This window comes from Tamandua tetradactyla, chromosome 20 (assembly GCF_023851605.1).
Source record: "Tamandua tetradactyla isolate mTamTet1 chromosome 20, mTamTet1.pri, whole genome shotgun sequence".
Classification (NCBI taxonomy): Eukaryota; Metazoa; Chordata; class Mammalia; order Pilosa; family Myrmecophagidae; genus Tamandua; species Tamandua tetradactyla.
Window position 1 is genome coordinate 41,333,023 of NC_135346.1, and position 24,353 is coordinate 41,357,375.

At 34.9% G+C, this 24,353-nt stretch overlaps 1 protein-coding gene across 6 annotated transcripts in view; it reads right to left on the minus strand.

The window, feature by feature from the left end:
• PWWP2A (PWWP domain containing 2A) overlaps positions 1–24,353 on the minus strand; it is a 52,410-nt gene that overhangs the window by 20,047 nt on the left and 8,010 nt on the right. For 4 of the 6 annotated variants that reach the window (XM_077137565.1, XM_077137566.1, XM_077137563.1 and 1 more), the window contains exon 2: positions 9,685–10,649. In XM_077137565.1, coding sequence (XP_076993680.1) covers positions 9,685–10,649 — 965 coding nt within the window. Of the gene's footprint in view, positions 10,650–24,353 lie in introns of all 6 variants that reach the window. The other 2 variants (XM_077137561.1, XM_077137564.1) reach the window with 1 other exon arrangement.

Here is a 24,353-nt window from a genome sequence, read left to right on the forward strand (position 1 = left end):
ACAAAAATAGAGCAGTCATTCGAGTCTTTATAATCCATTTTACGAAAAATAATTTAAAAATAAGACCAAAATTCAATTGAATTTTCATAATGAATTTATTCTGGATTAATCTGCTGGCTTCACAGAATGTGAAGCTTTACTAAAAGACTGGAGGCACGCGTCACACCAGTCTAGGCCGGAAGAGGGCACTCTCTGGCCCAAGTTAATGTAGTAGCAAGGGGCCCTTGGGCTCAACAACAGGTTGCCCTCCAAGTAAACTAAACAAGTGAAAGAGAAAATGCTAACTCATATTTAATGTTCCGTACAAAAATGTTTTACTAATCAAACACAACTAACTACAGAGGTAAGTGTTGGAGTAGTCCTCATCTACTCAATATTCAATGAGGGCTAAAGTTCTAATCCCTATCTGTATTACTTCATTAATGAGTTCAGAGGTCCTATTTGGCAGAATGACCAAAACTGCCCTGAAGCCCTTTCTCCTGTAATCCCAATGGCCACCCCTGTATACAGTTCAGGACCTGAACTTCTCATCCATCAAGTGAAGTAATACTTGCTGGAAATACTAATATGACAAAAATGAGTTTTCTCACTTAAGGCTTTCAGAACAGAAGTCAAAAATACTAAGCATAATTCAAATGAAGGATTGTAAATTTAAGCCTTATGTTTAAACATATTTATTTGGTTACTTTCTCAGTTTAAGTAAGAAGCAATTCATCTATCACATGAATGTAGTCAACTTTGGGATCACTGATTTAGATAATGTTCAGCTGTTACACTAGAATTACTATTTTTAAATGCTAAATTCACTCAGAAACAATAATATATAATCAAAACTTAAAACAAAAAAGGCTTTTCTGACACTGAAAAGAAATTTTATATGCCTGATCCATATAACTTCAGTTTAACTCGGAGGAAAATTTAAAAATTAAACGAGGTTTATAATGAAGTTATTTACCCTTCTGTTCACAGGGAAGCTTAAATATACTAACCATAAGCCAACAACAATCACACAAGAGAAAAAGTATCTGAATACACTAAAAATTTTATCTTTTTAAAAACCTCTCCCACCAAAAGTAAAAATTCTGTTATTCCAACAATCATTCTAAAGAACATTCATTTCAATTCTAGTTAATAGGAGAATTAAGAAAATACATCAAAGAATGATCAAAATGATCATCTTTTGTGTGCATGACTAACCTCACCAAAGCCATGTAAGACATTAACATGCCAGGCCCAGGTTCCCAGGTCCTGGCTTGTTACTTCTGTACTACTCATGTTTAAGATAAGTTTCCCCTAAATGCATTTAGGATATAAAATTTTTCTTTGGAAATGTGCCAGTCATACAGGATATCCATATAGGAAAAGGCCCAGTACATAAGCTATGCTGCAGTAAATAGAGGGCCAGTCACAAGAAAAGGCACCAATTTCACTGGATATTATTCTGTCCTTTAAGAGAAAGCTAAAGTGCAACAATGGCAACTGTTTCTGGGAGGCAGCAGAAATACAAGGGGCAAACAACTGTATAACACACTAGCCCTTCTTTTAGAGTGCATGAAAGATGTAGGAAGTTACTCTCTAAGAACAAAGCCCAGAATTAAAAACACAACATTTAAGATTATACTTTTGTGCCTATTATCTTGCTGAATACTCAATATCTCATTTTACAATCAGGCATTCTGATTTTCTAAACTTAGTGCTATTTTTCTAATCAGTAAGTTTTAGACAAATTGCACACAGTTCTTCCCAGCACACAAGGACTCACACCAAGATGTGCCACTCCAGTCAGATTCTCTGCTAAAACTAAATTGCGGAGAGAAATCATAGTTTCATAATCAATTGCATCTCAAAAGTTAGGCATGAGTAAAAAGGACTGCCCTCCTTTAGGGCCACAAGGCACAGAAATCAAGACCTTGGAATGGAGGCATTAGCCTCCTGAAAAAGGGGAAACAATTACTCAATACCAATAGCAATAAAAAATTAAAAAGAATGTTTAAATTAATGTCCATTTTTTTCACTCCAATCTTGTACTACATTAAAATAATAAAAACCCCAGGGAACACACATCATCTGTGCAAATTGGCTAATTTACACTACTTGAAAGCAGTCAAGTATAGTTTTGTGGTGCTAACACCTCTGTAAAGCTCTACTTACACTGACCTCCATTGTGTGAGTCCCACCATCTCAATCACTTAACCTACCCTTTGAAAGCATTTGGAATGTGCCTGGCTTCTGAGATTGTAACCCAGCATTTGGTACTCAACTTCCTAGCTCATTCACCAGTAGACCATCATTTGTTATGTCAGGAACTGTGTGACCCAAAATGCAGGGCAGAAATGGAGAAGTAGAGTACTAGACCCCCAAGGAAACAATCTTTAGAGTATGCTTTACATAAATGAATTGACAAAAGTTGAAATACCATTTTAAAGCAGTTCTCCCTTTATCATAATCCCCATGACCTCCAACCCAGTTGCCCTCCATGCCTATGAAACTACTGAGTATATATGCCCTCTAAGTATTTGTGGAAGATAATATTATGGTTATTGGATTTTCAGGGAAGAATAACACTGCTATAATATTTTCTTCTCACTTAAACTGTATATATGTTACAGAATAATATCAAAAGCTACCAGAATGAAATTTTTATGCCATATCCACATAATGGTGGTGGTAATGATTACAAGTATTTATACAGGTCTTGTGCCAGGCATTTTTCTTTCTGTTACCCTATGAGAAGGTACCATTACTCCACATTTTACAAGTGACATTGAGGTAACCTGCCTAAGGTAAGTTTGTGAGTGCCAGCTCCAAGTCAGGATTTGAACCTAGGAAACATGGCTCAGGAAGATGTGCTTTCAACTATGTGCCTAATAAATGAAAATTTCTGCTCAATAAAAGCCTGATGGAACACTACCAGTGCAAAATATCAACAAATACTCCAGCTCACCTGCATCACTGATAAGTTGTATGCTCATCAGTATCTATTTGTATCTGTTACATTCAACTGGATGATCTCATAGTTTTATTAAAAATATTCTTCTCAGGCAAGCAAAAATTCTATTATATTTTATCTGAGGAAAAAAAATTTTCCGTCTAGACTTTTTTACAGTAACTCTGAAGTAAATTTTTGTGCCAGAGAGCACTAAACGTGAGGAAAACTAAGGGTTACAAAGTTATTCTAAATATTAAAAATAACAACCCAAACTCTTGCTAAAACTTGATATGCATTCTAAGTACAAGTTTTTTAGTTTATGGGAAAAGGAAAAAAGTGTGATTATACCAATAACCTATCACATTTACTGTGGAGTGTTTGGGTTTCCTTCAAGATAATGACACAGAACTGAAAAAAATTAAAGAATTCTAAATAATCATTTCTAGTTAAGACTCAGATTTCTAAGGCAATAAAAGGAGGAAGTGCCACATTCTTATGACCCAGGGAAAATTCCATATTTAAATAATGGCTGTGCTCAACTTTTTTTTAAAGAGGCCTTATAAAAATAAGATAAGGAATTTGAAGAATATTTAATTCATGTTTAAGCCAAGTTTTTTAAACCAACCTGAATATCAGAATTTTATGAAATTGTTTCCCAAAAGTTGTGTCCAACAGACAGTTCATAAACTAAGACAGTGTGAACTACAACCATCTAGTTATTCTGTTGAAAAGTAAGAATTAGAATTGAATATAAATCCTGGTAAGTAAATCTATGGTTTCTTTTCCTTTACACCCACCCCAACTCATCACTAATTTGTGCCAGAATATGGGAATCCATAAGAAAAATATAAGCTTAGCAATTACTTTTTTTCAGAGATTAATTAGATGCCTTAAAATTTTCACTCAATCCATTTCAAGATGGATTTAAAGGCATGATGTAAAAATTAATTCAATTCACTATTTCCTACCAAAGTATGGTACACAAAATGATCATAGAATTTTAATAATTATTTCAATTTATCTATATATGGCAAGGCATATTTGTTTTTTATTAACTATGTTAATTAAACATAATTCAAATTGAACACATATAAAAATATGGCAATGGGATGGCACATAAATAGTTTAACATTTTATAAGTAATTCTATTAAACAAATTTTAATGGTTCGTATTAAAAAAACCATCAAAAAACTTTTGTCACTGGAAAGTAACAGAGTACATAATAGTAATACAGTTACACTAATTCAACTCAAAATTTTACCAAGAAGTAGTTACAGTGTTTGGGACACTAGGGCAGTGTGATGGTGGCTCAGCAGAATTCTGGCCTGCCATGCCAGAGACCCAGGTTCAATTCCCGGTGCCTGCCCATGTGTAAAAAAAAAAAAAAAAAAAATGGGGACACTATTTAGCTTGGTGGAGCTTCATTTAATTCCTTGTGCAGGACCCCAGGACAACCTGGAAGCCAGATTCTTAACTGTCAGTGGCATGTCTCAATCACAGTGCCGACCGAAAATACCTCATAACTTAATTTTCAAACTGTCTCTACATGCTACCACCCCAAATTTAAAAGATTTCTAGCAAAAACAAATAATAGCATTCTATTAATATGGTAAGGAGAAAATTATTTTCACCTAATGCCACAAGAAAAGTAAAGGAAAAAAATCCTGTTTCAATCTATAAATGTTAAGTCTCTTACTTGGGTAAACAAAATAATGAAGTTGTTTCTCTCTTAGAGTCAATTATCCATGCTGTAGCATGGACAGATGAGTAAAAAAATAAAGACAAAAATAAATAATGGGGGGCGGGGTAAGGGGTAAAAAAAACTTGGATAAATTGCAATACTAGTTGTCAATGAGAGGAAGGGAAAAGGGTTATATATGGGTTTTTTCCTTTTCAATTTATTTTTCTGGAATGATGCAAATATTCTAAAACCAAACATGGTGATGAATATACAACTATGTGATGAGATTGTGAGCCACTGAATGTATACTTTGGAGAACTATATGGTGCTGAAGATATCTTAATAAAAAAATTTTTTTTTTAATTTGTCTATGGTAAAAATGCCAAGATATCCTGAAAACTAAAAATATATAGATCATCTGTATCACTGACTTGAAATTTCCTATTCCTTTATCCAAAATAGCAAGTTAAAAGCATCAATATTAATTAGCTAATGTGCTCACATTTCTTAACTCTATTCACTCTGAATGAAAGAACATAGCGAGTACACAAAAAACATAAATACAGAATACAAAAAAAAAACATTCAGTCAGAACTAGGTAAAAGTAATTCATACAGCTCAGCTGTTGTACCTATCCTCCCTAAACCAACAATTTGCATGGCACCAGCCGCTTCTATCTCTGAATTCACCATCAGGTATGTCAATTACAGACTGTTTTAATAGCTATCACGTTAGTATAATCCCAAAGCAAAGACTAAATTTGCTCCAATTTAGAAAAAGGGTCTTCAGTCTATCTGTAAATTCCCGTAGAGGCCATCACTGTCACAAATTCCAGAATAAAACCATTATCAAACTTATTTTGTCATCTGTTTTCTTTCCTGCTCCACACTGTAGAAAGTAAACCCATGCAGCACCAACTGCAGAAAAACTGACAATTTAAAAGAAAATCTAATTAGGAGCCAAATTACAGATTTCTTAAACCATTTCTAATCCCTTGTTCAGTTATTCTATAAAAAGGAAAATGGCCATTATGCAATCTTTAAATGTGTACTTTCCCTTCAACATCACCAATTTTCAGAAAGGTACAACCTGTTCAAATAGGGAAGCAACTCAATTTAAAGTTTTCTAATTTAGAATCTCAGACCCACTAATACAGATTAACCTAGATAATAATAATCCACAATGTTAAACTGTTCCATTTTCAAAACAAAAATCTTATCAAGGTTTAATAAAATCTTGCACTTGCAAGTAACTGGCCAAAACAAACACCAAAAGTACCAGGTACTTTTCAGTATCAGTTCCATGTCCTTTGCCTGCAGTCTGTCTTCATGTATAAAACCCTGTCTATTCTTCTTAGTACTTATCTACAATTAACACGTATTTACAGATATTCCTATCAAAACCACCTAGGAACATACCACCAAGGATGCAAGAGCTTCAGACTAATCCTAGTTTCCCTAATTGGTTCCAGATTATCTCTTCTAGGTCTCTGATTCTACATCTGTAAATGAGAGCTGAAGAGATGCCCCTTCTAAAGGAACAACAGTTTTAAAGTCCAGAAATTCTAGAAAACCAAAAGGGAAAAATATCCTGTGGTTGCTTTATATTCCCAAGAATCTGTGGAAATAAAGACATCCTTAGCTTCCACAGCAATTCCCTGCTTGTTTTCTCCCCTTGCAAATCCTTCCTTTTAGCTACTTTTTCTAGACCACTGGAGATTTGGCCTCAACTTAGTTTTCTTTCTGCAAGGGAAAAAAATACTCACTAGGCTCTCTCAATACAAAGAACAAGTAATACCTCCTTTTATCATTTCAAGAGAAATGCCAAAGATGTCTGAAACTACTCAATTCCACTATCGCCATCTGCAGTAGATATTTGATAAATTTATCCAGCTGCTTATGAAATTTCCATGAATAAAACTTTTATTTTATATTATATAGCTATCGAACTAGTGTTTATACATCTTAACATAGTATAGAAATGCTTTTAAAACTTCAAATGAAATGTTATACTGACATTTTAATATGGAGGGATCATTTGGCATGACAGATCATGCAAATCTGTGACTGTGCTTCAATCTTTTTTTCAAGGTATGGACTACATAAAATCAAATGCAATTTTTCTACTCAACAAACATGATTTTCTTTTTCCCCATGGCTTCTGAATTGAACCAAATTTGCTTTATGCCACAAAGTACTTTGCCAAAGCACCTGACTAGATAAAGCAATACACTTTCAAAACTGTTTTTAAATAAAAACTCACCTGGATCAACACACATAGCCTTGGGATTACGTATCTTAGGTAACTTGGTCTGCCTTGCTAAAATCTTTATGAATTTTAGATTTCAAACTTTAAAAAATATATAACAAGCTCATTAATCTGAAAACAATACTTGGAAAATCTTTTAAGATACTTTCCTATAACCCTTCAATCACTGTGAATTTTTTTCAACCTGTTTTAATCAAAGAATTTTTAAAATAGTTGTTTCTGTTTGCAGGAAAGAATATGTTCTATTCAAATAAAATGTGTTTTTTTTTTTCAATTGTGTGTTTATCATAATCAAAAAGCATTGAGTTCCCCAGAAGAAATTTCTATTTGCTTTTGCACAAAATAGTACTTAAAGCATAGTTCATAATCTTAAGGAAGCTCACAGAAGACTAGTGATTTTCAATCTCCATTAATTTCTTCATTATTAATTCCATAGTAACTAAGATATTTCTAATTTGATCATTTATAACTCCACAAAAAGTTACTCTCTTTCAAAGTTTTAAGTTTTCAAAAGTGTCAAGTCAAACTTTATCAAATTTAAAACTAAACACCAAAAGTAATTAAAGCAACTTTTAAAATCTTGGGATAAACTTGCCTCCCTGGAGATACATTTTTCACCAGATAAAAAAAACAAATGGAGAATTAAGAAATCAAATCTCAGAAACAGAAGGGACCATATAGGAAAAAGTGAGCTAATTTACTAGCCGCCAAAAGCCACAATACCTGAGGCAGAGGATCAAACAGAAAACAGACCCAAATGTTAAAAAAAAAAAAAAAAGCACACAGGAAATTATTAAAGTTAAAATTTTAAATTAAAGCCCACACATTTATGAGAAACTGGTGGGAGGAGGATATCAAATCTAGAAGCAAATGGGACTGCTATACTACAAAACCTCACTTTAAGAGTATACTGAGTAATCATTTATTAAGTAAATTTTACCTAAATGCAGATAATACACCCTGTTAGGGCAAATAGGAAAATAAGTTTTACCTTTCACCTCCTCTAAAATTACAAAGAATAACTTATTTCTACCATCTTGAAATTTTTAAAGCTTTTTGAGAAACACACACAAATTATTAGGGTTTAGTCGATTTTATTTACAGCTTTTTTGTTTTTTTACATTCCAGAACATTACACAATTACATTTTCTCATTTTCTGACCTGCAAACAGATACCTTAAATGGAAATTTCTTTTTAAATATCAAATTAGGTACATCCATAATGCAACAATTACACATATGACAATTAATTCACAAAGTGTAATTTACTAGGACGTAGCCTAAGAATTTAGAACAGCCAGTCAAGTCAGGAGAAATCTGATCAGATTTAGCAATTAGCTATTTACATAACCAAAAAACAAACTGATATAAACTCCCAAACCAAAAACTTGAAAGTTTTTGTTAAACCCCCATTAGAAGATAGAAAGTGATGATTTAAACCTATCCAGCCTTAACCCCAAATACTGGGTTATTTCCCCAGTCTGCAACTGAATAGCAAGTATGTTTGTCAAACACCTAATTATCAAACTCTTAGGCCATTATGTGAATAGGAAGGCTGTGTTCAATTAAAAAGCAAAACAAGTAGTCATTAAATATCCACACTACTCTCCCCGCTCACCAACACTTACTGCAAAATTCCAAGACTGCAACCTATGTCACACAGTGACAAGCTAGTTTATATTACATATATGTATATATATATATTGTGTGTGTATATATATGTATACACACACATGCACACACACAGTACTAGGTACAAAACAGCCATTAACAGTCCCTGCAAAAATTCACTTTCAATTGAGGCCATAGCTCCTATGCCTTGGGATGGTTTGACTTCACAACTGAAAAACACTGCTAATAGCTCACTTCCTTAAGACAAAATTTGATGGCCATGTTCAATAAGCTTCTCAGTGAAAAAAAAAAACAGCTACGAGGTAAGCTTTTTAAAACAAACAAACAAACAAAAAACTGCAAACAGAGTGCAATTTCTCTCTCCAATTTGGCCAGGCAATTTGTAGAAGTTAATCCTACCTAGATTAGACAATCTGTGGTACCTTCCAATTTTTCTTGCCTACCTTACTGTTCATGTTCATGTTTCAAACTGTGTCAACAGAGCCCGCACTTCAGGGGTCAGCTGCTTGGCAGCCTTAGCTGCCTCTGTGATAGCCTTGCGATACAGGCCCTTTCTCTTCTTATTAAAGCGTGACTGGAAGTTTTCTAAAAAAGGGGAGAGTTGCGAAAGAGCAAGGAAAGATGTTGTTGGAGACCCAAACCACGAAATACGGGCCTCCTGTCGGACTAAAAGGCCATTATCTTTCCGGCTCACAGTTATAGTAAGAATACGGGCTGGCCACCAAGGGAAGCCATAAATCTTGGCCCAAACAATGTCCCCTACACATATGGTCCTGCCATCTGGTGTGACACATTTAGAGACGTTTTTGGAAAAGACTTTCATTTTCAAGGAATTACTGAGCTTTTTCTCTTCCTTTGAAGAGGAGGAAGTAGAGGTGGAAGGTGTATGCATACTGCCTGGAGCAAAATCAAAGCTTTCAGAAGAACTACACTCAGAGTTGGAAGATTTCAAATCATCTGTGCTATCAATGCTACAAACTGATGCACTGGAAGAGTCAGGTTTCTTTTGATTTAGGGTCATATAAACAGACATATTGTTTTTGTTGCCCTTTTTGCCCAATGTCTGTGGTTCATCCTGCTCACCAGGGACATGCACTTCATTTGTGTCCTGAACCTCACTGCTGGCCTCTTCAGGGCCTTTTGAGGGACTCTGATTTTCTGAAGGGGCCTCACCTGCTGAGCGGGTAGAGGTGCAGCGAGACTGGGGCTTGGGCGCCATCTTGCCACTCCGCATTTTCTCAAGTCCTGTCTTGAGAGAAGAGTCATTTTCTTCATTCCTGTACCTTTGTGGTTTTAAACGAACTCGGGGTGGAAGGGAACCTGAGCTAGGATTCTGATATCGACGTGTGAAATGGACTTTTGAATGTGCATTTTTGGAAGTAGAGGTTTCACTTTGCTTCTTTTGTGCCTTTTCTTTGGCAATTTTCAGCACTTCCCGAGCTTTTGCATGATCCATATTCTTACTCTGGAGCACTTTTTTCGTACTTAACTGAGCTTTTGATGTATTTGCTTGAGCAGAAACTTTAACTACTCTGCCTCTGCTATGAGCAAGATTTGAAACCTTAACCACAGAATTTCTTTTCTGGCTTTCATTTTGGTTTTTCCCATCCACCTTATGGTCAGTTTTAAGTTTTTTGTTCACAGTAGTTATGCTCTCATTTCTCCGTTTTTTATCTTCATATTTAGAAGAATCACTTGCACTACTACCTTTCCTAATTTCCTTTTTTTCAGCAACAACACTGTTTTTACATTTGTCACACAGGACTTGCCTGGGTCGTAGTTTAATAGCATTCATTATAGAAGTGGGTTCTTCCCTGTACATTTTTCGTTTGGGTCGCTTAATTTTCCGAGGTGGTGGCTGAGGTATTGATTGGTTATATGTGTCCCTGATAAACAAAGGAGGGGGATAAGGTGCCCCTTCATGGAAGAGAGGTGGTGGTTTGGAAGTCCACAGGGTTTCAGACAGACTCGTCTCAGGAAGCGGGACAGGAGAAGGGTCATCAGGAACAGCACCATTCACTTCACACTTAACTTCTGTCCCTTCTTGGAATGTATTACTTTGGAGCTGCATGGCTTCAGGTTTATCCTTATATTCCCTTTTGGGAAATACTGTCACAGGGATCCCATGGGGCCCAAACCTTTGAAAGAAACGACAGAAAAAAAGTATTAAATTAATGTCTATAATTAAATATCTTAAAAAATACTTTATTGATATGACCTTTCCTGAAAACTATTTCTTTTTAAAAGAAAATAATAAACCCATGACCACTTGTACCAGAGTCCCAAAGTCGTCCATCTTTTTTAGGCAAGGGGTGTGGGTCCTACACTTTAGGTAAAAACACAAATGGATACCTAATCCATGCCAGAATAACTGACCTGTGCAGTCCTGAATCAGAAAAGCTACTCTACAGATAGCTTGATGTTAAATATCATGTGATCACGTTATGTTCACTGAAGTGCAAAATGTCCAGTAAATTCAACTATAAATTTGTAATATACATATCTTCCGAGTTTAACAGTATTCAGAAGCTTCAAAAATCAAATCAGCTTAACTATGGAAAAACTGAATCCGAAATCCCATCCAATTTTACTGGTTAATCAATTAGAAATTAATAGAAAGTTCTCCTTTACCATCTTAACTCTTAAGCGAACTCTCTGCCCCCCCAAAAGAAAAAAATATATAAACATCAAGTCCTCAAATATTCAAATTACCTCAAAAACAGGGAGGTAAAGAGCTGTCCAATAAAAACATTCATGCATACAATACTCAAGCAAAAGTTTCACCAAATACTTAACCTTACCATGTGTGATACACAAAGATATTTTTTTATTTTCCAGTCTATTTCATTTGCTTTAATGGTGTTCAGGCCCATTAAATTGATTTCAAAACTGCCCTATATGTCCAGACTGAGTTTCCAAATAAAATAGTGTTCAAAACCTTGTTTCTCATATAGACGTCAAAATAACTGTGGTTTAATTTGCTTAGGCTAAACATCAAGAACCCAACACTTAAAATTAAACTTGCACTATTCAGTTCTCATCACATAAAAATGAAATTATACCACCAAGTAACTTGAGCAAATATTAACATGTTAATTACACACACAATTCAATTCAGTTTCTAACACTGTTCTAATGCCGATCTTTGCAGGCAGAGGTGCTTAGAACCCAAAGACTGGATTCAGGTGGTCAGATAGAACCCTTGAAATTAGATGCAAATATTTTATATATGCCTGTTTCTCTGGAGAAGAGTTGTCTGGTCCTCAGATTCTCTAAATTGTTCTTATGCCTCCAAAGGGATTCAGAATACCTTTGCTGGGAAGAAATCTTGAGTTTAAGTACAGTTACATACACCCAATTAGAGTCAAACTTATAACCTAATTTTCTTCCTAAAGTTTTTGTTAGCCTGGCAACCACAAACCAACAACTCGTTGCAAATACTTGCAAACCACAAAGGAAGAGGAGAGTCGTTTTTTTACATAGGATGGACAAACGGGCTAGTTCTCAAAGGAGGGCCACCCACCTCACTTTAGCAGACTGTGCAAAAAGCTGGCTTTCCATTCTAGCAAAGCACCTGGTACCTAAGTGTTTGCTGCGTGACTACTGTTTAGTTGAGAACTGGTACTGAATAGTTGAGAATTGGCATGGCACTTTGAGCATTTAACCTTTTTATATATAGGTGCTCAAAAACCATATATTCAAGATGACAGGACCAGAGAAGTAATTTTTTTTTTAATGCAAAGCTATATAAAATTATCTCAGGTGAGACCAGTTTTTGTTTTATTAACAATAACATTTTCCAACTCATAAGCCATCATTTGAGTGAAATAAGCCAGATATAAAAGGCCAAACATTATATGACTCATGTATATGAAATAATTAGGATATGCAAATTCAGAGACAGAAAGTAGAGCACAGACGACCAAAGAGGGGGAGCAGGGAAGGGGAGGATGGGATTTTAGAGTAATGGAAAAATTTTGATAATGGATGTTGGTGGTATTAGCTACGACACTGTAAATGTTATTAATACCACTGAAATGTATACTTGAAAGTGGGTGAAATGTGGACGGGCAATGGTGACTCAGTGGCAGAATTTTCACCTGCCATGACAGAGACCAGGGTTCGATTCCCGGAGCCTGACCATGCAAGAAAAAAAAAGCATTAGAAAGTGGGTAAAATGAGAACATTTAGTTTCCATGTCTCCACAATTTTTTTAAACCATCGTTTTGTTCCCATTAAACTTTCACAAGATGTTCCCAAAGCTGAATAAAGAATAAATTTCTATCATTTTATTAGGAATAGCCAAAGCATAATCATCTTAAAGTTTGATGTGAGGTTTCAGAGCAGTCTCTTAGCAATTCTTTGTATCCTTGGGCTAACCTCTAAAGTTCAGTGTTGCATGTGTAAAATGGGGTAAGTTATTTCCTACCTTAAGGGATTCAAGTGAAGATTAATAAGTGATTAAATGTGAGCCGTCTTTATTGGCTATTAATACATCTTTAGTTTACTTCATTTAAATAATTTGATCTTATTTTCAAACCAGTAGTTGGTTAGGTTTAAGGATCCTTTCCATACCTTAATTACCTCAATGTGAGGATAACCCAGTTAATTATTTTAAAGCTATTTCAAGCAAGCTATACGAGAATCTGATATTTAACCTTAAGCATTTTAATAAGAATACCAGTTTCAGGTCTAGATTTTTTTTCCCTTTTTCTTTCTTAAGCATATAAAATGCTCAGCATTAAATATTTTATTAACATAGGGAGGCACTTAATTGTGTATTGATGTATTGATAAATGGAAATTACAGGCTACCAAAAGAAAAATGAAAGAAAAAAAGAAGCCAAAGTAGTAACTGTAGTTAGGGGATGACTAGCAAAAGCAGAAAAAAAAAAATTTTTTTTTTAGATTTTTCACACAAAAACTTTTAAAAGCAAGAAGATGGGCTGGAGATGTCCCAAACATTACATTTCATTTTGTAAAACCAAATAAGAAAAGAGAAATCCAGCATTACACATCCCCAGGCCAGCCACATCATCCAGCTCCTGCCAGAAAATTAAATAGGACAGGGCCAAAAACACTTCTCTTTTTTCATATAAAGACATTTTAAAAGATAATAACTCAGGCAGGCCACGGTGGCTCAGAGGCAGAGTTCTTGCCTGCCATGCCAGACGCCTGGGTTCGATTCCCAGCACCTGCCCATGCAAAAAAAAAGATATTAAATCAAGACAAAAATATTTTTAATAATAATAAAACTTCTTTAAAGGACAAGAAAGATAAAATCACTTTAAGAAAAGTGGGACGTGACGTCCAAAGGCTTGAGTCTCCCTGGCAACGCTGAACATGACTCCCCGGGATGAACCGGGCCTGGCACTGTGGGATCAACAATGCCTTCCTGACCAGAAAGGGATTAGAAATGTAAAAAAATACGGTATCAGTGGCTCAGAGACTTCAAATAGAGTCAAGAGGCTATTCTGGAGGCTACTCTTTTGCTAGCTGCAGCTAGACATTGTTAATCGCCATGGTTTGCCAAACCCCAACCAACATCATTCCTGTAAACCCTAAACCCAGTGCTCTATCTGATATCCTCCAAAAGCTGTATGCACTAAGTTTACTTTTCAGAAACCTAAAATCTTCAGATGGTTCCTAGGCCAAGTAAGTCCTGAAACCCAGAGAAGACAGTCTGTGTAAGAACATCAACCAATTCCATCCCCCTACCCTTTTCAACATAAAAAAAAGTGAGAATGGTCATAACCCAAATATCCCTAAAGATTTAGAGAAGGATCATAGGAAGAAAAGTTATAAAAGAGAAGTTAGGATTTAACAAATGAGTATGACTACTGAGTATCATATCAGTATCATTATACTGATATTTCTTTTTGGTATCCAGTGTCTTGTAGCAGCTAGAAGGAAAAACTTGAAATTGTGGAACTGTAGCCCATATCAAACTTCAAAAGCTGTTCTATAACTACTTGTTAAAATGTTCTTTGAAAATTATTGTTTATATATATATATTATATTTCACAATAAAAAAACATTAAAAAAGAAAGAAAGAAAACAGGGATCAAATGTCCTCACTCCATTTAAGTAATCATGGGGTCACCCTTACATACACAACACTTAATACCTAAGGCAGTGTTCACAAACTAAGGGTGGAGACATAGGTCATGACATCAGTTTTGAAGGATATTATCATTAAAATGTCAATGTATAATAGTAAAGGTAAATATTTGTAAAAGCAATGAATCTGTTTCACATATGACTATATATGGATTGAGATATAAAGCATTATTTGTAACTATGCTCAAATTTTGAAAGCCACTAATCTAGGAAACTGTACCCCTATAAAGAATACAAAATAGCAACAAAATTATGGTTTCTTAAAAATCTTAAATCCTAATTTCTCAAATTTAGTCTGTAGAAAACTTAGGGTGCTGGAAATATCGCTGCTAAATCCTACCCAGGATTAATCATTAAGACTCTCCTACAGTGAAGTCCATGATTTGAATTTTAAGCAAGCACTCTGCTTTAGCTTTTCCTGAAATGGAGATATTTGCGTCTCATATGAGCATTCAAAGGGTGACCCCAGCAAGGGAAGAATTTAATTGTCAAGTGGATAAGGGAAAGAGGCTGATTGGTACCAGTTGTTTTAGCTTTTTCTAAAAGAACTTCTAATAAATACTCCAAGAGTTGAGCAATGAGAAGCAAAGTATCTTTACTCCTTCCCCTACTTCTTTGCATAGCATAAGGATATTTATTAATGCACTAGTGACTCATAATTCTTAATCATTTTCAGCCTTTAACTACTAACTAACAATTCTAAAGGATAAGCACTCGAGTATTGTGAGTGTTTTAATTAAAAATATCTGCCAGGGGAAACTGAGAGACAGTGCAAGAGACGTGTCTGTATTATCTTTGCAACTTCTTGTGAATCTATAATTATTTCAAAATTACAAGTTCTTAAAAAGCCATCTTAATTTTGAGTGAATTCTAGATTTAATAGTTATTCTGAGTCAAGACAGGAGATAGTAAACTGGCCACAGTGGACATAAGATGACAACAGCTACTACAGCCTTCATTAAGTGAGTGAGCTGTTCCTAAGGGCCACCCCTGGGCTGGACGTCGCTGGCCCTGCCTGGAGCACTGGAGCACGGAGGGCCTCCCAGAGGTGTGAGAGCCACCACCAGCAACCTTGTGAGCCTGAGCTGCCCTTCATCTTTGGGGAGGGAGAGTGAGTTGGCAACATCTGCCTATGCATACCAGGATGATCAGGGCACTTCTGCATATTCCCCACAGCTAAATAGGTTGAAAACTACAAATTGTACACCTCCTTGCTTCCTGGGGAACCCCTCCCCCACCACTACCAAACACCTCAGTCCCACATCCTGAGAACCTGATACCCCTCTACAAAAGAAGTGCCAGGAAAACTGGATGTGTGATACAAATGGGAGATTCCTACCTTTAAAGTTACATTAGTGATTTTCCCATGTAGTCTCCTATTCCTGGAATACTCTGTACCAACATCCAGCGCGACCTTCTCTCAGATACTGGCCTATGCATCAATAATTTCAAAGACACCACTGAATATTCAAGTCCTTGGCTGATACCTATCCAAAGCTCAACAGTATCTCTGTGTTTTTACCAAAATGTTTGCTACTTATAATACTGTTCCTGCCTACTTCCTCTCGCTGTGAACTCCAAAAGGTCAGTTATTAGGTCTACATGTGAACCTCAGAGTCGGGCATATGAAGAGGCTCAGGGACTTTACTGACAAAATGACAGACACTGTTTTGGCATTTGTTATTTATTAAAGCCTAAGTTTTGGGATTAATGTTTAAGGAAACCACTCCTGAAAGAAGTATTTGAAAAGCTTTAAGGAGTCAATGTCCAACCAAGAAATGCCAGGGAGTAATTAGGATATATATGGGGGCTAAATGAATCAGTTTCAAAGATGATTAAATAAAAGCGGTTGCTCTCTCTAACTCAACTTGGCAGGTAAACTCCTGTCTTTCCCACTACATGGGACATGACTCCCAGGGATGACCCGAACCCTGACATCCTGGGATTGAGAAAGCCCTCTTGGCCAAAAGGGGAAAGAGAAATAAAACAAAACAAAGTTTTAGTGACTGAGAGATTTCAAATAGAGTTAAGAGGTCATTCTGGAGGTGATTCTTATGCCTGATATAGATAACCTTTCTTAGTTTTTATAGAATTAGAATAGCTAGAAGGAAATACCTGAAACTATGAATTGAAATCCAGTAGGCCTGATTCTTGAAGATGACTGTATAACTATATAGCTTTTACAGTGGGACTGTGTTTGTGAAAACCTTGTGGCTGACATTCCCTTTATAAAGCACATGGACAGATGGGGAAAACAATAAGCACAAAAAATAAATAACTGGGGTGGATAAGGGATTTGGGATGTTTTGTGTGTTCTTTTCTTATTTTAATTTTTAGTTCTTATTTTTAGTTTCTTTGGAGTAATGAAATGTTCAAAAACTGATTGTGCTAATGAATGCACAACTATATGATGATACTACACACACTTACTTGTATACTTTGGATGACTGTATGGTATGCGAATAAATCTCAATAAAATTGCATTATTAAAAAAAGAGTCACTATAAAAAAGAATCCTCAGCCTAATACAAAGATAAAACAAATAGTAATTCAAGGATACATTAGTCAAAATTTAAAATGTGACTATTAAAAGAAGGATGATAGTATTTTCTAGTATTTGGATTTCATTTGAGATGTGTGAACTTTATTGCTGGCTTTTAACTATGAGTAAATTAATAAGCTTTATTTGCTAACATAATATGCATAATACAAAAAAATAGATCAATTCTTGGGGTGAAGCTCATAAACATCATCCAAATTCCCTTTTGAAAGGAATATCTCAAAAAATAAAAGTTTATCAACAACTACCTACTTTCTCTAAAGAAAGGCAGACTTATTTTATAATTCTTACCTCTTATTCTGAAAGTGTTTTTAAAATCAGCATTAACTTCACTGCAACCTCAGTAAACTCATCCCTGATCTAGAATTAAATTGTTGTTTACAACAGTTTAACACTGCATAAGTGATTATCATTTCAATTCTGGCTATGGAGCTACAACTGTAAGAAAGCACTCCTGTTAAGATAACTACACACCAAAAGTGAAAAAATGAAAAGCAAAGGTATCACAAATTTTAGGCAAGCAAAGAGTGCTGCTGACTTTTTATCTAGGGTATGGACACATGAGGAAAAAACATGGATAAAGAAATAAATAATACAGGGAACAAAGGTTAAAATAAATTGAGTAGATTGAAATACTAGTGGTCAATGAGAGGGAGGAGTAAAGGATATGGTATGTACGAGTTTTTGTTTTTGTTTTTATTTTTTTTCTATTCTTATTTCTTTTGCTAGAGAGATGTAAATGTTCAAAAAAATGATCATGGTGATGAAATACACAACTATATGATGATATTGTGAGCCACGGACTGTACGCCATGTATAAAATGTTTGTATGTTAAAATGTGTGTCCATATGTTGTTTTATTAATAAAAATATTTTTTAAAAGAATTTTTAAAAAAGGTCTGACAATAAAAATACTTAAAAAATGAAATATTGAGAACACGCAGTTGATATTTAACTCAGTAATTACATCCTTTCTATGAGGGAAAAAAAAAAAGAGTGGTACTGAGGAATTTGAGGCTCAGAAATAAAATCAAAGAGGGTTCCTTGGAACAAATTCAAGTGCTCTGGCTGGTCCCAACCTCTAAACCAGCAAACAGAAAGATCAAGATCAACAGAAGAAAAAGAAACCTTTCCCTTCCACAATTCTTTCCCTACAGAAGAAAAATATTATGTGCAATTAACCACCTGAAAAATAATATCCAGATTTATTTCAAGTAGATGCTTTCAGAAACTACCTCTCCTTACAATGTTAAAAGAGGTCTATGAATGAGCAACAGGTTAAAACATAAAGGAAAGTATGGTTTGTGAATATATCTCAATAACGATACACATACACACATACACACAAAAAGGGGGAACTGTGAAGGAAACTTATTTTGTTCCACATTCATCTCTGAGAAATTGGCATTATATCAAAGTTTAATGTCAGGAAAAATGAGATTAATTTAATAGCTAAAATGCAATAGGAAATTCTAAAAAATAAAAATGTATCAAGCTAAATACAAAGAGGAAAGTTTAACTAGAAGCTGTATATTCATATAATCATAAAGGGATTATAAATTGTAAGAGAAATAACAGTAACTCTACAGGGGTAAAACAGGACAACAGCATGCATGATCGGACTAGAGAAATGAATGTGAACATGACTGAGAAAAAAATGGTTATCACAGTGTCTGCAGATCTGTCTGATACTCTGAGTATATAACATGGAAAATATCAAACTCAAATTGAAGAATATTCCCTATTGCATATATTTATAGTATATTGCAACTAAAAGCAATACATTATCAGCATTGGAGAAGGAAAACAGCTACAAAGGACAGTATCAAAAAAAGTGATGAAATAGGGGCTGCAAATTAGATAAAAGTATTCTATCAATGTTTCCTGAATTTATAACTATATGTGGTTATGTAGGAGAATAATTTTGTCCTTAGGAAATAACACACTCAAGAACTGAGGGATAAAGCTGAATGATGTATCCAACCTACTTTCAAATGGTCCAGGAAAAAGTAAACATGTATGTTTATAAAGAGAATGATAAAGCAACTGTATCAAAATGTTACAATTTAATGAATCTAGATAAAGAGTTTACAGGCGTTCTCTATACTATTCTTAAAAGGTTTTGGTATGTTTTAAATTATTTCAATATAAAAAGTTTTTTTAGCAACATCTTAAATTCAGGTTACCTAAGTTCCACCAAACCCTTTAAGGAAAGAAATTATTTAAAAAGAAAATTTTGTCCTACAAAGTGTAAATGCCAGCAACTCATCTCAAGTACTTAAGTACAAAATCTACCTTCAAAAATAAGTACTCTGGTTAGTATAAAACATAGTTTCAGCCCTAGGATCCAGCTTTAATAAGTGAGACAAGAATATAACAATCATTACCACATGAGATTCCAGATTTCAGAGAAAAATCACCGTGGATTTAATGTTCAGGAAATCGAACTACAACCTAGAAGGGCCTAAATAGATTAAGTGAAGAAGGAAACAGGGAATGGCAGGGAGGGGTAAAGACCATGGTTTTTTTAATTCTGGTAACCAATTTGTATTGGTTTATAAAACAGAGCAGGTTAGATATAAGCCATCAAACAACCAGATATAGCATAGGAATCACCAGTGAGCAACCTGATCCCTCACAGCCAGGAAAGGGATCAGGGGCAAACAAACAAACAATTAAATAAATGAATACAAGCAACAAAATAAAAGTAAAATCCATCCGACAGGAAGAAAGAAGAGCATGGGGATAAATGCGCATGAGGAGAGGGCTGTTGTGAGAATTAGGATGAGAGCGCGGTGGGTGGAGAATACCAAGTCCTTTACAAAACAGTCAATAAGGCCTTATAACCAAACAAAGTGATGTGATCAACAGTGTTTAAAAGTCACTTTGTTGAAAACTGAAGCTTAGCTGTACTTGTCTGGTCCCATCATTTAATAAGTACAAGGAAAAACATAAAAATATCTTCCTTTCCCTAACTATTTAAGTGTGTCATCTCAAAGGTGAAAGTTTTTCAATTACATTTTAAAAGCATATGAGGCAGGCCACGGTGGCTCAGCAGGCAGAATTCTCTGCCTGCCATGCCGAAGACCCACATTCGTTTGCCTGCCCATTCAAAAAAAAAAAAAACATATGAGGGGGCAATGTGTAAGGGTAGTTCAGTGGTCAAATTCTCACCTGCCATGCAGGAGACCCATGCACTTTCCCCCCAGAAAAAAAAATCCAACAAATGATGCTGCAATAACAGGACAGTCACATGGAAAAAGTATTAAATGTAACCCCCACTGCACAGTAAACCAAAACAAAAAAAGCATATAGGAAGCAAAGAGACTATCAGGACAAAATTTCCCTGACACCATAAGCAACAAAGCCTACCATTTTCTCACAAACCATTTGCCCTGAGGTGTTAGTGGGAGGATAAGAGAAAAAAACGCTACTACCACACCCTCCCCATTGGGTAAGCAAGCCTGTTATCTTATACACTGGAGAAAAATGTCCTCCTTCCTTATCAAAGGGGAAAAGTTTATTTCAAAAGTATTATCTCAAATTTATACAGACAAGTGGTTTCAGAGATGGAGATTATACTATAGGCCACAGTATAACGAGATTTAAGCTAAGTGGACATTGAAACAAACCCATATTAAGTGACTTAATGGCTGTTGTCATATGCATACTAGCTTTGCCACTTAGTGGCTGCCTCATAAAAGTACCAATAGCTAACACCTATATAACACTTACCATGAGCCAGGCACTGTTCTAAATATGCACTTATTTACTTCACTTAGTCCTTTCAACCACCCTATCAGTAAAGTACTAATTACTATCCCCATTTTATAGTTGATGAAATTAAGGCATAGCAAGGCTAAGTGACTTTCTCAAGATAGCACAGTTAGTAAGCAGTAGAGCCAGGATATGAATGCTCACAGTCAATCCCAAATTCGATTCTTAGCAACTGCTTTCCTTCAATCATATATCCTGTTTCCTCAATTAAGAGAACAGAGGAGGTTATGGGTCCAACACGCCCTTTTCTGAATCACATGGAGGTAGACAGGCTTTCGAAAGATAATAAGCTCCCCATAATTAAGCATATTAACATTTCAACAGTGAAATGAAAGAACATTCATGCTAAATGAGATCAATAGAAATAGTCTCACATCATTTCAGGTCAGATGGGTTTAGCCACCAGAAAGATAAGAAAAAAAACTTCAGTTTTCAGACCTTTCTGGGTTTGGAAATGCAGTCAAGATTAAATAAGAATCTATGTAAGTGTTTACCATAGGTCCTAGTACAAAGCCAAGTAGGCACAATATGTGGTAGTTATTATTACAGTAAAATTAAAATGTATTTAACTGCATTAACTATGACTTAATGCTTTTTATAATTAAAAGCCCCAAGTAATACCAGAATAACATTCAGGGATTGGAGTACCCAAATAGGTGAGGGGAGAGGGAGAATGACTTTTGAAACATTAAAAACAAAGCATGCACAAATGAAATCAGAAAGAAAGAAAGACTGGACAAAGACTGAGATGATATAATCTAGGAATGCCTAAAGTGTATAATGATAGTGACTAAATGTACAAATTTAGAAAATGTTTTTGCATGAGGAAGAACAAAGGAATGTCATAACTGTAGGGTGTTGAAAATAGATGGTAATTAATATTTTAAAAATTTAACTTATGTGTGAGACTAAAGCAAAAAAATGTTTATTTGGTACAAAATTTATATTCTGACTAGTGCAGTTCCTAATATAACATGTAAACAGCTTAAGAACACCATAAGTACATGGAACCTTGAGTAGGGCATGAGGTTTTGTTGGTTTGTCCAGAGTGATGCCCCGATAAATCCCAGAGTGATTTGAACAGTGAATAAAAAAGTATTTGCAAAGTCCCCTTCGGGGAATGGTGAGAAGGGGAAAATTCAACTTTCCCAAGTTGAATTCTTGATATTCTCACAAGCAGCGTGGACAACCAAAGCTATAGGCTGAGCCCCCAATCTTGGGATTTGTTCATATGAAACTTAAGCCCACAAACAATAGGTCAAGCCTACTTAAAATAAGGCCTAAGAGTCACCCCCAAGAGAACCTCTTTTGTTGCTCAGTTGTGGCCTTTCTCTCCAGCCAACACCAGTAAACTCACTGCACTTTCCCCGTCTACGTGGGACATGACTCCCAGGGATGTGGACCTTCCTGGCAACATAGGACAGAAATTCTAGAATGAGCTGAGACTCAGGATCAAGCAATTGAGAAAATCTACTCAACCAAAAGGGGGAAGAGTGAAAAAAGAAAAAACAAAGTGTCAAGGGCTGAGAGATTCCAGAGTCGAGAGGTTATCATGGAGGTTATTCTTATGCACTAAATAGATATCACCTTGTTAGTCAAGATGTAACAGAGAGGCTGGAGGGAACTGCCTGAAAATGTAGAGCTGTGTTCCAATAGCCATGTCTCTTGAAGATGATTGTATAATGATACAGCTTTCACAATGTGATTTGTGATTGTGAAAATCTTGTGTCTGATGCTCCTTTTATCTACCTTATCAACAGACGAGTAAAACATATGGAAGAAAAATAAATAATAGGGGGAACAAATGTTAAAATAAATTTAAATTGAAATGCTAGTGATCAATGAAAGGGAGGGGTAAGGGGTAAGGGGTAAGGTATGTATGAATTTTTTTCTGTTGTCTTTTTATTTCTTTTTATGAATTGATACATATGCAGCTATGTGATGATATTGTGAATTACTGATTATATATGTAGAATGGAATGATCATAAGTTAAGATGTTTGTGTTTGTTGCTATATTTTTTTAATTAAAAAAATAAAATTTTAAAAAAACAAGAAAAAAGAAGCATGTAACAATTATGAAACAACAAGCCTCGAAATATCTTTTTTAAATAACTGGTGGAAAGGTGGCTGCATAAAAAATTCTAATGAGAACAACTCTCTAATCATAAGAATTCACTCAATTATGAAAAAATAAGGTTATGCAACATTCTTTTATAGAATTCACAGGTGGCTTTTGGAGGAGAAGAAAAGAAGAGCTTAAACACTAATAATTTAGATTGTAAAATCTCAAGCATGTACCTTCAAACAATCTCTAAAGAAACATACCTGGATAACTTAGTTTGGAAAAAAAAATGGAAGATATAGATAGAGAAAAAAACATATGCTTCAGTCTTTTCAAAAGCAAAAATAGTAATGACATTTGCATATTATTCAAATTACTTAATTTAATTTCTTAAAAGTAAATTCTTTTAAAATAACCATCCAAAAAAGTAGCTAGGCATTTTCAAAATATTTTTAAGATCACACAAGTCTTGACTTCACTTTTATATTATATCACTTATTATAGCACCATACTTGACATTTTCCCAATAAAATACTGGTATGAAAGATATGAGGAGATCTTCTTTTTAATTATTAATGTAAATACTCATCACAGTTTTCAAACACTTGAACAGAATTCCATTGGTCCTGGCTCTAAGATACCAATGAACAATTTTAAATTTCTTGTTTTCCTCTTTTGGAAAACAGGCCTTTAACACTTCACCTGTATTATGTCCAATGGGGTCCACAACTCAGTGGCCTAAGCATTTCTCAACAGGTAAACTTTTTTTAAAAGGGCACCTTATTCAAGTCTATTATTTCACTATTCCCATTTAACCAAAAATACACTGGTCCAACAACCTACCATAATTTTAATCTTTTTAAATTTCTTTCAAATTCAGCCCTATCCAGCTGAATAAGGCTGATCTTGTAACATAAGCTTCAAATCTAACAATTTGTACTTCCTTTCATGACAAAATCTTACCCAACAAGTGAACTGAACTGTTGCCAGGGCCAGACCAACGAAGGTAAAATAGGATTATATCTAATTTAAGACTCAGGGCATATATGAAAAAGAAAATCCATTTCCAAAATGCCCAAAGAGTTTACAAAATTGATCCAAACAGCCATTAATATTTTAAAGGAAAACAGCTGTTGCCTGGGCAAGTGAAGAACAAAGAACTCTTATCATTTCTAACTATCAGAAGGTTAATTCCCCACAAAATCATAAACCAAGAGGTAATACTAAAATACAGCTAAGTGTATTAGAATGGCAACTCAGAAAAAGGGTTGTTTTCAAATCTTAAAGATAATTGTAAAAGTAAAGTAATTGCATTACTGTGTG